The 17365-nt window shown below is 46.1% G+C and overlaps 1 protein-coding gene across 3 annotated transcripts in view; it reads right to left on the reverse strand.

Moving 5' to 3' along the window:
• The window catches only part of GRM3 (glutamate metabotropic receptor 3), a 147489-nt gene that overhangs the window by 9239 nt on the left and 120885 nt on the right, over positions 1-17365 (reverse strand). For all 3 annotated transcript variants that reach the window (XM_034765452.1, XM_034765443.1, XM_034765462.1), the window contains exon 4: positions 723-1789. In XM_034765452.1, the coding sequence (XP_034621343.1) occupies positions 723-1789 (1067 nt within the window). The remainder of the gene's footprint in view (positions 1-722; positions 1790-17365) is intronic.

The raw sequence follows: 17365 nt of genomic DNA on the forward strand, positions 1-17365 counted from the left end.
ACCTATCCTTCATGAATGTATCTAGTTCTTTTTTGAACCCTGTTTTATAGTCTTGACCTTCACAATATCCTCTGGCAAAGTTAATCTTATAAAATTGACAGAAAGGTGAATGAATACAGTGAAATTGGTGTGAGGACCATCTATCACAGCTACCTCCCTCATCTGAAGAAGTGGATTTTTTACCCAAGAAAGCTTATGCCCAAATACATTTGTTAGTCTTTAAGGTGCCACCAGACTCCTCGTTGCTTTTGTGGATACAGACTAATATGGCTACCCCTCTGATACTCCCTCATTTTAGTAATCCTGAGGTTTCCTGTACAATTTGGTTCAGCTTTTAGTTAAAGTTCACCTCTATTAGATAACTGTTTTCTGAACCCTTGGTCTGAGCTATTGTAACTGTGGCTATCAATAGTAATATACCAGTGCATGAATATTTTACCCATGTGCTTCTGCCTCCATCAGCCAGATCTACTGTTTAGTGTAAAAACATTCTCTCAACAACCATAGTTCAAAGCAAGTCCATCATCTGCTTAGAAGTAAAGTAACATTTTCATATAAAGCAATAGCTGATGTGTCTCATGCTTAGCAGGGCATTAACAATGAAAAGGGAATGTTTGCTAGGGGCACTGGATAGCACAAAAGTGAAAGATGCTTTTAGGAAATGCCAGGTTCCTGCTAAGGTGATGCACACAATTTATAGGAACAAATGTCCAAAGACTTACTCTGTAGTCACTAGATGTCACATAAAATATGGGGAGGAAGGCCAGCCAAATGATGCACGTTGTGTACATTGTGAAACCGATAAACTTGGCTTCGTTGAAGTTCTCTGGGCACTTCCTTGTTTTGAAAGCATATACAGTGCATAAGACTACAAGGATTACATCGTATGTTAAGGAGATTAACATACTGGAATCTTTGACGTTGCATTTCAATATGACAGTCTCCCTTTTCTCAGGAAGAGTATACCGTCTGGTGCCCGGAGACTCTACTATGAGCCACACAGACACCACCACAATCTGTACCAAGATGAGGCTCAGGCAGATGAAGACCTGAGAGCTGGGGCTGATGAATTTAGGCCGTTGAGCACCATTCTTCACACCGTTAAATATTCTGGCTATGCAGTTTGTCTTTGTCAGGAGGGCAGCATAGCAAACTGAAAAAGAACTTCCCAGCCCCAAACGGCGTAAGGTGCAGATGGCCGGAGAAGGCTTGGCTATGAAGAAGAAGGTCATGCTGTAAGACAGGAAGACCCCGAAGAGTAATATGTAACACAGTTCACGGCCAGAAGCTTTGACCAGGGGAGTGTTGTTGTGCTTGATAAAGACTGCCACGACCATGAAGGTACAAATAAAACCCAGACATGCAATGGTAACAGGGCCTATTGCCCAGGCATCTTCCCACTTGACATAGTCTTCTGGTAGGTCATAGCAGCCAGTTAGGTCAGCAGTGGGCCACTGCCCAGACCCGCAGTCTGCACAGGTAAATTCATCAGCCAAGTATTCAAAGGGCTCACAGGCAATGCAGATCCAACAGCAGACGTCTCCGGGCTGCATGTTCTTCATTTCATTAGGAGCACAGGGGTCACTACACTGGGAAGTGGGGACAGAGCTTCTGGACCAGTGAATGGAGTCTACGTCCAGTGACAAGATTTCTGCCCAGTGACCGACCTTCAGGTAGGAATATCTGCCTCCGGCGTACTGGAAATTGAACACGTTGTATCGGCCTAGCCCATCTCCATAGGTGTCAAATTTGACCACGCTGTCCGCAGCATTGGGAGGGTTAAATGGAGCTGTCAAAAACAGAAAGAGAGGAAATGAACAGTGCAACTCTAAGCATTTTTCTTTCCTTTGGCAGGCATATCTATCTAGCAAGACACTGTCAGTTTTTTAAGACCATCTAGAGCGAGTGAGGGTATTTTGATCCCAAACATCAATTATGAAATTTTCTTATTGGTAGAAGCACCTGTTCAAGGAGCAGCTGTGTTATGAATGACCAAAAGATCAAGGTCAGGTCTGAGACTTTCCTGCAAATCTAAAGGAAGCATTGCTTTTCCAAGTTGGTCTTGCTGTGGAGGTCACCTATGAAAAGATTTCTCAATTACAAAGTGGCATCCCATGCTAAAGCTATGCACATGGGCCACATTTCAAAATGATACATGGCCCACAGTATATGGAATGCACTGCAGAGCACTTCGTACGAGAGAAATCCTTTCAAGGGTCTCCTCCTTTACTAACATCTCCATTTCCCACTGTTTTGGTTTCAAAATATTTCATTCTACAGACTGTCAAGAACATCTTTGCAGATCATTGGTAGCATGTGGACCAAGAATCACTGGACTAGAAGCAGTTCACCTCTGACCACTCTTTCAAATGCACATTCTAAATATATACAGAGTCAACCTGGAACCCTCCCTACACTGTTAAGAATGGGAAAATGTAGCATTTATCATTTGTAAGGCTCCTTCCCCCAGATTTACAAAGACTTTTTGACCTAAGAGCTAGATATTAATGAGCTCTATAAAGGCTCTATCCAAATGTACAATGGCTCAAATCCTCAGCTGGTATAAAACTGGCATAGCTCTGTTGAAGCCAGTGGAGCTATGACAGTTTACACTGGCTGACGATCTGGTTCAATACTTTTTTGAAGTTTGCTAGGCTCCTATTAACTTACAAGAATGAACTCATTTGACAAAGCTCATATTTAACTTCTTTTCACTGAATATGCCGTTCTTTGGATGGACAGACTAGAGATTGTATCCTGCTACTTCCCTGTTTAAAAATATGCATTTCACTGATCTACATATTTTCTGAATTTTTCCTCTTGGACCCAGTTGAATTAAAAAATACATTGAATGTGGACAGCAACTGCTTGGATATCACACATTCTACATCCTCCGTTGTTACTGGTGCAAATGTCTCAGAGGTAAGTCATGCTTATAGCTGGTTTTTCCCAAGATGGGTTTCTAGTAACCTTAGCGATAAAGCATAATAGCCTCCACCTTTATCCCCTATTCAATTGCATGCTGATTCTTTCCCTCCCACCACAAGGGTATTGTCCCACGTTCGTTGCATGGAGATGCAAGAGGAGAGTTCCCTTGTAGCCTGTGACTATAAGAAGACCATCAAATAGCATGAGAAATTTAGCAGCTCTGTAGCACCTGGAAAGGAAGTTGCTAGCCTAATGCACATTATTTGAAATCTTGCATATGCTTGGAATGGTTATAATGTCAGGAGAGAGGGGGAAGAAGGGGAAGGGAACATTCTCCAACCCATTCAAACCGCTCTGATATCCCCATTGTATCAAAACCTTCGCATTGTCTCTTGTTGTTCAGGAAAGGGGATCATTTTTGGCAAGAGCTCAGTGTTATTCAATGGAATTCACCCTGCAGGATAGAAGGCATTTTAAAGGATCCTCTTGGGAAGAAGCAGTTTGGATCTTGACAGTGTAAAATGAAGCCAAAGAGAGGATTTATTTGAAACGATCTGATTGAGAGGATGATATTGAATAATTATAAATTCCATAACAATTTCCTGCCATGCCTTTATATCCTATTATTATTGCATCCTAAACAGTTAGGAATCCATCATACTTTGCTTGACTCTATTGATTTTGTTACAGCTCTTTGTTAAGCTGCCCGGCATGCGCGGCTGTGGTTCTATGCCGCGCTTGGGGAATGGATAAAAACTCATGAACTGGAACTGTGACCTTCTGGGGGGAATCAATATTGTAGCACTTCAGACTGTGAAAGCTCTGGAGCGTTTTGGCTCTTCCCACAAGCTGCGTTTCACAAAGGGAATGAAGAATTATTAAAAATGTAAGAGGAAATGGCAGTTACCATGTGATTTATTGTACCTCTCTCACTGCAGCACAAAAGGTGGACAGCATCGGTGACAGGAAGTGAAAGTGTATTTACTGCTGGTGGGCAATAAAAGATTTTTCTGCTGGTGTGTCTGGTTATGGAAGTGGTTCCACTACCCTTGTTAGAATAAATCTCCCCTTCCCTTCCTTTCCCCCCATATCTTACATTGCTGTTGGTTAATAGCTTTAATTCTGTCAAACTCTTATTTACATAAGCAAAGCCCTTTAGTTAAGGATGTAATTTCCCCCTCCAGCTTACAATCCATTTCCTTTGGATTTTTTGGGGTGGATGGACTGTATTTTTTAAAAGCATTCACGGCCAAATTCTGTCTCCCTTATGTGACGGCTGCCTCTGGGCTGACACCATGGGCACTGAAGAGACCCCTCCAGAGCTTAAAGCATGAGCTAAAGCTTTGTGGCTGTGGGGTGGCACTGAGGGGCAGGGGGGAACTTTCAAACACACAGATCTATCTAATATCTAAGTCCGCAGCTCCTCCCATTGTTTTCACTAAGACAGACGGTGACATTAGGCAAAGCCCTGAGCAAAGAAGTGGTGCATAAACTGCACCTGCCTAGGAGCAGTCCTGGAAGGCGCTGACACACAGGTACCCTCTTCCCTTACTTGCACCGAGGAGGGGTAGGGAGATAGTAATTAGGGCTACCATATGTCCGGATTTCCCCGGACATGTCCGGCTTTTCGGTCTATAAATAGCCATCCAGGGGGGATTTTAAAAATCTAAAAATGTCCGGGATTTCCCCCGGTCGGCTATTTATAGACAGAAAAGTGGTGGCCAACCGCTGCTGGGCACCCAAAGCCCCTTCCCAGCTCCCCACATCCCCTGCAGCCTTACCACGCTGTCCGGTCACGCAGCTGTCTTCCCCCTCCTCCCCTCCCCTGAACGCTCCGCCCACCTGCTCCTCCCCCTCCCCTGCTTCCCGCGAATCAGATCTTCGCGGGAAGTCTGAAAAGAAGCAGGGGCAGGTGGGAGGCAGCAGCAGGTAAGCTGGGGCGGGGGGGGAGGGGCGCGTGAGGAGGAGAGCTCTGGGGAGGCGCGGCCCTGGCCGAGTAGCTCCCTCTGGCCTGGGCCGACCGGTGCCCGGCGGCCCCAGCGGCTCCAGGCCAGCTCGGGCCCCAGCAGCTCCGGCCCCAGTTCCGGCCCAGGGCGGTGGCCTCAGTTCCGGCCGAGCATGCCAGCCCGGTGCCGGCCGAGCACCCCCAGCCCAGCCTGGCTCAGGCCCCAGCAGCGCCGGCCCTGGTTCTGGCTGAGCGCGCCGGCCGAGCATCTCCGGCCCGGCCCCAAGCCCCGCAACCCCGGCCGGAGCATAGCCTGATTCCTGGGCTCTTTAAAGCCGGCCCTGGTCAGGGGACGGGGGGGGGGGGGGGGGGGGGGGGGGGGGGGGGGGGGGGGGGGGGGGGGGGGGGGGGGGGGGGGGGGGGGGGGGGGGGGGGGGGGGGGGGGGGGGGGGGGGGGGGGGGGGGGGGGGGGGGGGGGGGGGGGGGGGGGGNGACAGGGACAGGGAGCAGGGGGGGTAGATGGGCCTGGGGTTCTGGGGGGGCTGTCAGGAGGGCAGGGGTGTGGAGAGGGGTTGGGACAGGGACAGGGAGCAGGGGGGGTAGATGGGCCTGGGGTTCTGGGGGGGCTGTCAGGGGGGCAGGGGTGTGGAGAGGGGTTGAGGCAGGCAGGTAGCAGAGGGGGTTGGATGGGTCAGGAGTTCTGGGGGTCCTGTCAGGGGGTGGGGAGCAGTTGGATAGGGCATGGGAGTCCTCGGGGGTCTGTCTGGGGGCGGGGGTGTGGATAAGAGTTGGGACAGGTAGTGTCGTAGGGGGTTCTCAGGAGGGGGCAGTCAGGGGACAAGAAGCAGGGCGGCTTAGATAGGGGGTGGGATTGTAGGGGCAGTTAGTGGCAGGGGTCCCAGGAAGGGGCAGGCAGGGGACAAGGAGTGGGGGGGGAGTTGGGGATTCTGAAGGGGGCAATAAAGGGGTGGGAAGTGGGAGGGAGTGGATGGGGGCGGGGCAGGGCTAGAGCAGGGCTCCTCCCCCCCAGTGTCCTCTTTTTTGCTTGTGGAAATATGGTAACCCTATAGTAATTTACTGCTGAGTTACGCCAGCTGCAAATTAGTCAGCTGTGCCGGGGGTTGGAGCCGAAGCTGCACCCATTGCTGTCTTGTCCCAGCCCGCTTCCTGCCCGTCTGCTTCAGCTTTTGCTTGTGAGGCTACTCTCCAGGCCTGGGTAGTCTGTGTAGCAGTGGTGTAAGGGGAGAATTTATTCCCCCATGTTGGGGGGGGACACAATCTAGCCCAGTGAGACTCCCCACAGAGCAAAGCACTACCCTGCATGAGTAAAGGCAGCAGACGCTTCCCCAGAACAGCCAGGCCTCCCTGAAATGACATCATCTCCACGAAACAAGTAGCAAACTCCCAATACAGGACAACGAGAGGGAAGGTTAAACGAGTTCCTCTCCCCGCTCCCTCAGCCAGAAGCACCATTAATATAAAATCATAATGCAGCACTTAACAGCGCTTCAGCAACACGCTGTCATTGCCACTGTCTCATTTCATTATTCATAGTACGTATGTAGATCGTGGAAGCTGTTAGCACCCGCTTAATTTTGACAGTTTATTCACTGGGCAGCAGTGGGTCAAATCCTGTGAGGTGCTGAGCCACTGGAACTAGAGATGCGCAACTAGTTTCAGAATCAGGGGCTGGCATAGGCCAAGCACTTAGCGGTGTGCTCATCTGGAAGCATGTGGCTTCCTGGGGCTGCTTATGTGCTGACATTTAGGTAGCTGCTTAAGTGCTTGGCTGATTGAGGGCCAGAGTTCTTGGCATCCTGCAGTAGTAAGCCCCAGCACTGCAACATGGTTAACAAAGGGGATTATCAATATTAAAAATAGTACCTTTTACATATGTGTATAAATATTGGCACTCAGGCATGGCCTTAGACAACCTTGCACACTGGTTGCAGAGAGCTACAGAAAGTAAGACCCCCTATTCTATAAACAGTTACACATGTGCTTAACTTCAAGCATTCAAGTGGTTGACTGCAATGAAGCATGTGCAAAAATGTTTGCAGGATAGGGGGTCCAAGTTTGTAAAGACAATTAGTCTTACAATGAAAGTGATTGACTCAAGGAACTCATCTAGGGTGACCAGATGTCCTGATTTTATAGGTGTAAGCAGAGTCAGGATGAGCTCTACCCTGACATCTGGTGGTGAATTATGGCGAGTGTGGAAAAGAACTCCAGGGGCTGATCTTGTTTGCATAGGCACACCCACTCGCCTGGCAGGAAACAACAGCAACTCAAAGTGGTTACTTTGGCTGGTGTGGGATCCCCAGTTTCTCTGTTATTGGGGCAGGAAGAATAAAGTTTTGTTACCCTGATTCTGTGAATCAAGGCCACTGGAACTGGTGTATGACAGAAGGACTGAGTGAGTCATTCACCATTACCTAAGTAGCATTTGCTTGTCAAGGGGCATGGGTTACAAAACCCAGTGAATTGAGAGAGGTTGGGGGCAGGTACTGGTACCGTGGGTCCCTTTTGTGGGCCTGAAACACCAATTGCACCTCCTCCTCTCTCCACTGTTGAATGTCAGAGCTAACTTTGATTCCCTTAGGAGTCTAGTTACAGACTGCTGAGCTGAATTTACTCTGGGCCAATAGTGCACCAGCACTGGGGCTCCCCTACTACTAGCTGAAATCACTAAGAGCTGAAATCACAAAAGAGCTAAAGCTATTTAAGAGCTGAGATCACTGAGGCTGTGTTAACTAGTGGGGGAGCCTGAAGCTATATTGCTAAGCTAACTTAGCTAAGCGGGGCCGAGCAGTGCGGCTCACAGGTCGGTGAGCGGAGTGGCCTGGCTCACAGGTCGGTGAGCGGAGCGGCTCACAGGTCGGTGAGCGGAGCGGAGCAGCTGCCAGAGCAGTTCGTGGGACGGCAGGAGTGGGACTGCGGGTGGAGTGGAGCAGTTCGTGGTAAGGCTGCGGTGGAACCCCACGGAGAAGCAGCCGGGTTGGCCTCGGATCACGTAAGGTGCCCCTTAACACCCTGCTCACCCCCCCCCCCTTTTGAACTCTGGGGCTGCACCGATCAGGGACAGAGACTTTGAGGGGTTGTCGGACTTTTGGGACTTTTGTGATTCTTGGGTTGCTGGACCCAAGAGACTTTGGGATAGGTGGACTTTTGGGACTTTGGTGATTCTTGGGTCGCTGGTTTCAAGAACCAACGGGAGAGGACACGGCCCAATTTGCTGGGGTGGGTCTTCGCTCATGGTTTGGTCTATGAACTCTAGTTGTGGTGTTTTCCCAATTTAATGCTATGTCGTTTACCTCATGTTATTAAACATTTTCTGCTACACCGAGGCTCTGTGCTTGCGAGAGGGGAAATATTGCCTCTTCGAGGCGCCTAGGGGTTTGTGTAAGATTTTCCCAGGTCACTGGGTGGGGGCTCGAGCTGGTTCTGTGTCACGCTGTTGGGAAGGGACCCCTATGTACTGAACCCGGCCCTTGCTGCTATCAACTTGGCTGGCAGAAGGGTTACATAGGGACAGTCCCGATATTCAGGGCTTTTTCTCATATAGGTGCCTATTACTCCCCATCCTCTGTCCTGATTTTTCACACTTGCTATCTGGTCACCCTAAACTCATCTATTTAGATTAACAAAGAGAAGATTAATGGGTGACTTGATTATAGGCTATACCTACCTACATGGGGAACAAACATGTAATAATGGGCTCCTCAGTCTAGCTGAGAAAGGTAGAACGCTATCCAATAGCTGGAAGTTGAAGCTAAACACATTCAGACTGGACATAAGGCATAATTTTTTAATAGTGAGTGTAATTAATCATTGGAACAATTTAGCAAGGGTCATGGTGGATTCTCCATCCCTGACATTTTCAAATCAAGATGGGATGTTTTTCTACAAGCTCTGCTCTAGGAATTATTCTGGTGTGTGTTATGCAAGCGGTCAGACTAGATGAGCACATTGATCCCTTCTGGCCTTGGAATCCATGAATTACAGTGGTCTTTCAGCACATGTACATACAGACAGATGTGTGCATTTTTGGTGGCAGTTGATAGATAAAAATAAACTACAATGCTTTGTGGGAGGGTTGAGAGACTTTAAATCCTTTGGATAAAGAGGCTGAAGTCATTTGACCAAACGGTGATTAATTAAACTACAATATGGGGAACCAAAGAATACAAATGAAATCCTTTGACTGTAGTAATTAATGTAGCTGTTGATTAGATACAAAATTACTGAAGCATTTTTCACTTAGTATTTATCAACATAATGTAGCTGATGTAGCAATGTACAACTCAAGGTGTACCAGAGAAGCTGACTTCAGATTACTAAAAAAAAAAAAAAACCCACCACACCAAAGACAAGAATGCATAATGATAATAAACCAGAAGTTTAGCCTATAGAATAAAAGCAGTAATTTTTATATGACAGCAGTGAGTTTCCCAGAAAGGAAATCCCAGGCCAACTAATGAGTCACTCAGCGAGGATTTTATTCTTCTTTATTTTCCCAGTTTCAATTTTGAAATTAATTTGGGCAGTTAATTTGGGGATTTAAGTCACAATCTTTAAAACAGCTATTTATAAAGGTATTAGCTCAGTTAACTAATCTCTCCTGTCTCTTGGAAGGTAATAAAAAAAGATGATATTTGCAGCAGTAGTCTTGAATTCATCCTTATTTTGCATTTTGTGTGCCTGTGGCAGGGGACACTCACCTCTCGTGAGCACTTCCTGTCGGTTGGGTGTGAACCTGCACACTCACTCTGTCTGCTCCTGTTGACTCTTAACCTCATCAGCTGGGTGTTTAGCGACTCAGTCCTCTGGCTACGTCACACAGAGTCTAAACGCCTGAAGGAACCCTTTCCAGGGTATAAGGTCCAACAGGGCTTGTCCCTGTGCCCTTGTTGATGTCTTTAGCCTTGTTTCTGGGCTCAGTTTTCAGCCCCTTCTGGGTTAGCTCTAAGTCTGTGCCTGTCCTGGTATAGAGCAGTGAACCCAGGGCGTTCTCCCTGGAGACTCTTTGCCCTCAGCGGTTCTCTGGTGTCCTGTTTAAATTCTAGCCTCTTTTTGGGGCTTTTAGTAGTGAGTCTTATCCCCTTCTTGGGGCTTAGGCCACTTCCCGAGTGATCCATGGGGGGGACCTGGCCCACCCACTACTCTGGGCCCCAACCCAGGGACCCGACAAATAGCAGCCACGTGCTGCTTCCTTTAATAACTACAACTGCTATTCCCTGGGCCAGTTCCCACATTGCCCCTTCCTCTTCACCCTTATCTCAGGGTTCTCTGTCTGTTCCTAGCCTGCACTGGGTCTCTCCCAGGCCCCCTCACCTGGAGAGTTTCACAGCCTTCCCCACCTGTTTGGTCCCAGCCAACAAATGATCTGCTCAGGCCCTGCAGCTCCTTTTAACTGAGCCAGCTGGGCTCTGATTGGCTGCTTCCCTGCAGCCTTTCTAGGCAGGTCTGGAGGACCCACTTTCATTGCTCCTTTCTGGGAGGCGAGGTGTGGTAAGACCACAAGGCCTCCAGCAGGGGGCCTCAAAGAACCCAGTCTACCTCGTCACAGTGCCCAATTACACCTATGCAAAGAGGGTTAATTAAAGTAAAATCTGTAAACCAACTAAACCAACAAAACAATATATAATTTAAAGGCACTTAAAGGTATTACCTAGTTCTGCCTAGTGCCCAGTTACAGAGCAAACCCCACCAGACTAAAAATAGAGGTAGGATGCCAGTAACATATTTCAGAAAAAAAGAGCTGCCCAGTTTATTGCAGGGGTTGTAGAAGGTACGTCTCCTAGCCTTGTGGCCAAGTGATGCATTTATGTGCTTGGTGCAAACAGCTCATGGCCTGGGAGCCTACCACGGGTCCAGTATTGTTGAATTGGTGGAGCTGAGAGAAATGGATTTACAGAGACTGCCCATAGGTACAGAATAGACCCTCCTTAGAACAGGCTGCATTGATCATCCAGTTGAGAAAGCCTGGCTCAGGATGGGAGGGGCCAATGTGGAACTGACAGACAAACTCCTTCAGATGGAACTAAGATGCCACATAGGAGTCAAATCAGACACCCAGGAGGCTGCTTCAGGAGATGGCGGTTACAGCTGGGAGACACAGAGAGGCTGTGGTGATCGGAATCCGAACAGCAGAAATATTGATAGCTGAGTATGTGGTGCTTGTGAGAATAATTTGGTGATACGTTTTCTGGGTGTTAAAGTGCCAGATCTCACGAGAAGTTTAAACAAATGTCTAGTGAGTGTTGTGGAGGAGCCTGCAGCCATAGTACTGATGGGACATAGTAGGTACCCATGATGCAGGGAAATGTGGGAGAGAAGTCCTAGTAGTAGAATGTACATTATTAGGGGAAAAGGGTAAGTTAAAGGTTGGTGTGGTAATTCTCTCTAGGGTAACCAGATGTCCTGATTTTATAGGGATAGTCCCGATTTTTTTCTTATATAGGCTCCTATTACCCCCCACGCCCTGTCCCGATTTTTTACACTTGCTGTCTGGTCACCCTAGTTCTCTCTGAAATGCCTCCAGGTCCACACATGGGGCCAGCTAGATGGAGAAACTGCAGAATCTCACTGCATATGTGAGAGGAGAGTGAAAGAGAAGAGGCTTCAACATATTAGGTCCTGGGCAACTCTTATGAGAAAGGTGAACCTATAGAAAAGAGATGAGCTTCATCTTGAGCAGACTGGAAGCAGGCTGTTAGATATGGTTTTATGTGTAAGCAGTTACCTCTTTGGTCAGGGATGGACTCTACAGACTACCTAGCATGTGTTTGGCACAGTACTTAACGTATAAACGTCACTTTAGAGAAAATAACACTTGTAGCAGCTGAGCCTGAGTGGAAATAACAGCAGCTATGCCTAAATCTGAGAAGATACAGTGTCTTAAATAAAATAAACAGCTGTTCTGAGCTTGCAGTATGTAATCTTCCAAAACAAGGTGCAGATTAGAGACAGAGCTCAGTGGCACAGAGACAGCTCATTAATAACATGCCTTGACAAAAGCATTGCATATTCTCAGCCCTGCCGTTTCCTAAGCCTTGATTTCATGTGGTTCAGAAACAAATGTAGGAATGCATACTGTGCATACTAGAGCTACCTTCCTCAGTAGCCCCACAGCCCTGTGGTAAGTGGCACCTCATGAAGCTAATCAGGAAATGAAAAGGTAAAGAACCGATTAGATCTGTGGAACACTGGTTTCCTGGAAAGTTATGTAAAACCCCTTTAGTCGCACTAGATGGCGCTCGAAAAACTACCAATAGCTGATGTAAGTGTGGAAAAGAAGACATTTATGCAAGTAGATAATATGAAAACTGTACTTTCTATTAACCCCTTTCCCCCTGTTTCAGGGGCCTATTAATTGTCTTGGCAATGCCTTATAAGGAAGATCCTTGATAATACAACAAGACGCATGGTGCCTGGGGCTCCCGGGCTCCTCTGGTACCTGACCTTACAAAGTATCCTGCAGGACTCAAAGAGTTAATTTAGCTTTTCATTCTCTTTGATTTAGCTACATACAATCTGGTGAAGTTGAAGTGATTTATTTCCCGTGTGATTACATAGAGCGTTGCCTCAGAGCTCACTGGCACTTGTTTCTACACCAGTGTAACTCCACCGAGTTCAGCAGGGCTACTCCTGGTTTACAGTAAGGTCACTGAGAGAAGACTCACACCCAGAGTATTCTCTGCACTACTGCTCAAACGGTCTCACTTTATATTAAGATCCGTTTACAAATAGTTTATAAAGGGTTAGTAAATAATTAATAGATTTAAAAGAACAACTTCAGTGTTACAGTGTCCAGGAGGTTGCCTGTAAACATCTTATAACCACCTATAACACTTTCTCCTGATGTGCTTATACCTATCTGTAACACATACTGCTCATGTCTATCATATTACATTTATTAACCCTTTATCAATGTCACCTTACTATCAACTGTGACCGATCAGATTTTATATTCAGCTCCGTGACTCACATTTCAGCTAAGCATCTTAACTGACTTGCTGTTGGGAGCAGAACATGCAACTGTCAATCCTCACGCAATTATTAATGGAGGCCTGGTCTACATTAGAAAATTAGGTCAGTTTAACTTGGTCTGCTAGGGGTGTGAAAAATCAACACCCTGGAGCGACGTAGTTAAATTGAACTAAGTCCCCGTGTAGATAGTGCTAGGTGGAGGGAAGAATTCTTTTGTTGACCTAGCTACCACCTCTTGGGGAGGTGGATTACCTACACTGATGGGAGAATTCCTCCTGTCCATGTGAGCAGTGTCTACGCTGAAGTGTAAACAAGCCCAGAGAGTCAAATAGGAAAGTTGTGCCTAGTCTAGTCTCAATAGGGGTCAAGGCCTCAATAGCGGCAGGCCAAAATGGGTATGTTTACACTGCAAACAGAAACCTGCAACTGGCTCAGGCCAGCTGACTTGGAATCACTGGGCTCGGGCTAAGGAGTTGTTCAATTGCAGTGTAGCCGTCCAGGCTTGGGCTGGAGTCCCAGCTCCAGGACCCTGCAAGGTGGGAGGGTGCCAGAGCTTGGGTTGCAGCCTGAGCCGCAATGTCTGCTCTGCAATTAAACAGCCCCTTAGCCCCATGAGCCTGAGATAGATGGCCTGGGCCAGCCAGAGGTATCTAATTGCAGTGTAGACATACCGAGTGATAGCTGTATGAGCTGTCAGAGATACAGGCAAGAAGCAATGTCTTTCCTGAAAGCAGGCCCTGTTGCCCAGCTCTGCCAGCTGACCACACTCTTGGACAGATGTACCTATGCAGACAAAACTTTGTAAATTAGACCTGGCCTTAGGTCAGGCAAACTCACTAGCCGTCTCTGCTATGAGCTGGTTGCATGAAAACAATGCTATATGTTTTCCTTTCTGTCTTGTCCATCTACTTACATGATCCTTGGGGCCTCTGCTGTTGAAGAACCATTGGCTGGTTGCAAGGTGGCAACCCATAACCAAGGTGATCTTATTCTCATCACATCATTCTTACTCAGGACATTTTGAAAGTTGCTGGTGGAGCTGATTTATCAAAGAATATTCAATTTGATACATGGAAAATATGAAACATTAGCAAAAAAGATTACAGTTTAAAAAACATGTAAGAAAAATCTCATGAATCCTTAACATTAAAATGGCATTAATATAATTTTTAAAAATCAAGCAACACCAAGTCTAATTTTGTTAAAGAATTCTGTTTAGCTGCTAATGGACAAGCCATGGGAATGCACTGTGGGGTTTCAGCATTGATGCCTGTGGATTGATATCAGGCTTTTAAGTTAAGATTATTCACTGTCAGAAATGGCTGGCACAAAAGGCAGCAAGCATGCAAGGTAATTTATACTAGCAATCAACTTGTAATTACAAAGGAAATTGAAGCGCGACTTTAAACAGTCTAACTCCTCCCTCAGGCCAACTAGTTGTTTTGTAAACATGAGCAAGGGGAACCCAATCCCATTATGAAGAATTATGGATCTTTTTAGAGTGACGGTGTGAAAGTTTAGGAGGGGGAAAGCTATATTCTAAGGTTTCAGAGTAGCAGCCGTGTTAGTCTGTATCCGCAAAAAGAACAGGAGTCCTTGTGGCACCTTAGAGACTAACAAATTTATTTGAGCATAAGTTTTTGTGGGCTACAGCCCACTTCTTCATAGACTGGAACCTCAGTACCTCACTATATGTTCCATTCTATGCATCCGAAGAAGTGGGCTGTAGCCCACGAAAGCTTAGGCTCAAATAAATTTGTTAGTCTCTAAGGTGCCACAAGGACTACTGTTCTCTTTGCTATATTCTAAATAGGTCTTTAAAAATCCTTTGTGATTCTTTTACTCAATCTGCAAGGTGATGCCCTTGCTTGTACAAATGCTGAGGATTATAAAGTTGCTTACACAGGCCTAGATTCTGACTTGGACTATGTGCCCTATGCACGGAAGCAAGAAACCCCTTTACACTCTACACAAGCTAGTCAGATCGTTGGACCAGGCATGAAGGTCTAAGCAGGGGCATGTCCATTTACTCCTTCCCTGGAGCAGGTGGGTTGGAATTTGTTGGGGAGAGGGATGGGTAGAACTTCGGCTCAGTTTCTCCAATGCACTGGCTAGTGTAGCTGAGCACTGGAGGTTGTGCTGTAATGTGCTGCTGGTATAAGCCAGTGGTAATGTACCAACACCCCCTTCTCACTCCTGTGTCTTTGAAGTACAGTGCCTCTAAGGGTCTGCAGCTTATGCACCATCCCTTGCTCCCTTAAAATCTAGCCCACAGATTGTATTTGCATATCATGGAAGAAGGGTGGTCAGGCACTGAATATCTATCACATTCATTCAGTCCCTCTTAATCTGTGCCTCTTTGGATAAACCTGAAGGGAATTTGAATAGACTCGGAGATTAAGATATTGAAGCATGATGATGGTGAAGACATTTTTCTCCTGTGTGGGGAACCTGGAGGACTAGAGAGATGTTTCCAGAGAATGCTCAGTGTTTTTAATTAGCTAGTTTCAAACTTTAGAAATAGGAACCAAATGAATCTTGAAATAGACCCTTTGTCTGTTATTGTCTAATTGACTTGATATAAAGGAGCTTCGAAATTTGACAGCTGTGGATTTTATAACTTGTAATGCAATAATATTTGTTTGTTTTTTTACAAAACTACCAAAAATTCTCCAGCAGTTACTATACAATTTGATAATTCTGAGAATGTTTGCAAAGGTAAATTGTGTTTCCAATAGGAAAATATAGTGCACTCTAAGAAGAGCAATCCCTTTAAGGTAATTAAGCTTAAATGTAAAATGCCATTCGTATAAAGGATAAGAGAATGCTGTACAGTTTGAATAGTGACACAATGCTATGTTGTTCTGGGTACAGTAACCCTCGTGCCCATACAGGGAGGAATGGACATGCTAAGATGGAGAAGAGTATAGTTCAGCGGATCAATTACAGTGATTGGGACAGTGGGTGTAATATTGGTGGAAGGGAAGATGACCTGAGTTTCACTTGGAAATGTAAACAGATTCAACGCCCCATAATAATACCCCACACAACATGCAGGGGTTCAACTCCCAGAATTTTTTTTTGTACACAGCTGCTTACTCTAAGGTGAATTTGCCATGCACATGAGTGTAGAGGAGGTGCGAACATATAGACTCCAAGTGAAGACTCAAGTGAGCTCATGCTTTCAGTGGGACTTTTCGCATACATTTAGTGCAGTGGTTCCCAAACTGGAGTTCGTGAACCCCTGGGGGTTCGCTAAATGTTACAGTATCAAAGGGGTAGCTGTGTTAGTCTGGATCTGTAAAAGCAGCAAAGAGTCCTGTGGCACCTTACAGACTAACAGACGTATAGGAGCATGAGCTTTCGTGGGTGAATACCCACTTCTTCGGATGCATGTAGTGGAAATTTCCAGAGGCAGGTATAAATATGCAAGCAAGAGTGAGTCAGGCTAGAGATAATGAGGTTAGTTCAATCAGGGAGGATGAGGCCCTCTTCTAGCAGTTGAGGTGTGAACACCAAGGGAGGAGAAACTGCTTTTGTAGTTGGATAGCCATTCACAGTCTTTGTTTAATCCTGAGCTGATGGTGTCAAATTTGCAGATGAACTGAAGCTCAGCAGTTTCTCTTTGAAGTCTGGTCCTGAAGTTTTTTGGCTGCAGGATGGCTACCTTTAAATCTGCTATTGTGTGTCCAGGCAGGTTGAAGTGTTCTCCTACAGGTTTTTGTATATTGCCATTCCTAATATCTGAATTGTGTCCATTTAACCTCATTATCTCTAGCCTGACTCACTCTTGCTTGCATATTTATACCTGCCTCTGGAAATTTCCACGACATGCATCCGAAGAAGTGGGTATTCACCCACGAAAGTTCATGCTCCTACACGTCTATTAGTCTATAAGGTGCCACAGGACTCTTTGCTGCTTTTAAATGTTACAGGGAGTTCTTGGGAAAAAATTCCCTAATGGCGGTAAGAGCTGTCCCTAGGGACCCCAGGCAGCATGGGGGCAGCAGCCTGGAGCCCCTGGACTTCCAAGAGCTAAGCAGATCAAAGCAAGCCTATCTATCACACTGAGGAGATTTAAACTTCAAGACTCCTTATAAGAAATGGAAAGGGAGGTGGATATTTTTTGCTGTTTTTAAAATTAAATAGGCAGCTAGCATTATTTTTAAAAGTATTATGAAGAACACTTTTAAGCTTTGTTGTAACGTGCGTTGTTTGCCTGGACTGCTCAAGACCCGAATGCTTGTGTAGGAGGAACTCTTTGAGTTGGCTTCTTAAATACCTTCATGCTGTTTCAGATCTGAAACATAGGAGTCTTGTCTTATAACAGGCTTATTCAAAGTGATACAAGCTACAAAAGTCAGATCTTGGAAGAGTGTTGCCATTTTCATAATGTAATAACAATACTGTAATGATAAATAATAATGAATAATAAATAGTGTGTAATAAGCATGTCATAAACACAAATTTTATATTTCCAAGATCACTGCTTTTATAATT

The sequence above is a fragment of the Trachemys scripta genome, chromosome 1 (genome assembly GCF_013100865.1).
Source record: "Trachemys scripta elegans isolate TJP31775 chromosome 1, CAS_Tse_1.0, whole genome shotgun sequence".
NCBI lineage: Eukaryota > Metazoa > Chordata > Testudines > Emydidae > Trachemys > Trachemys scripta.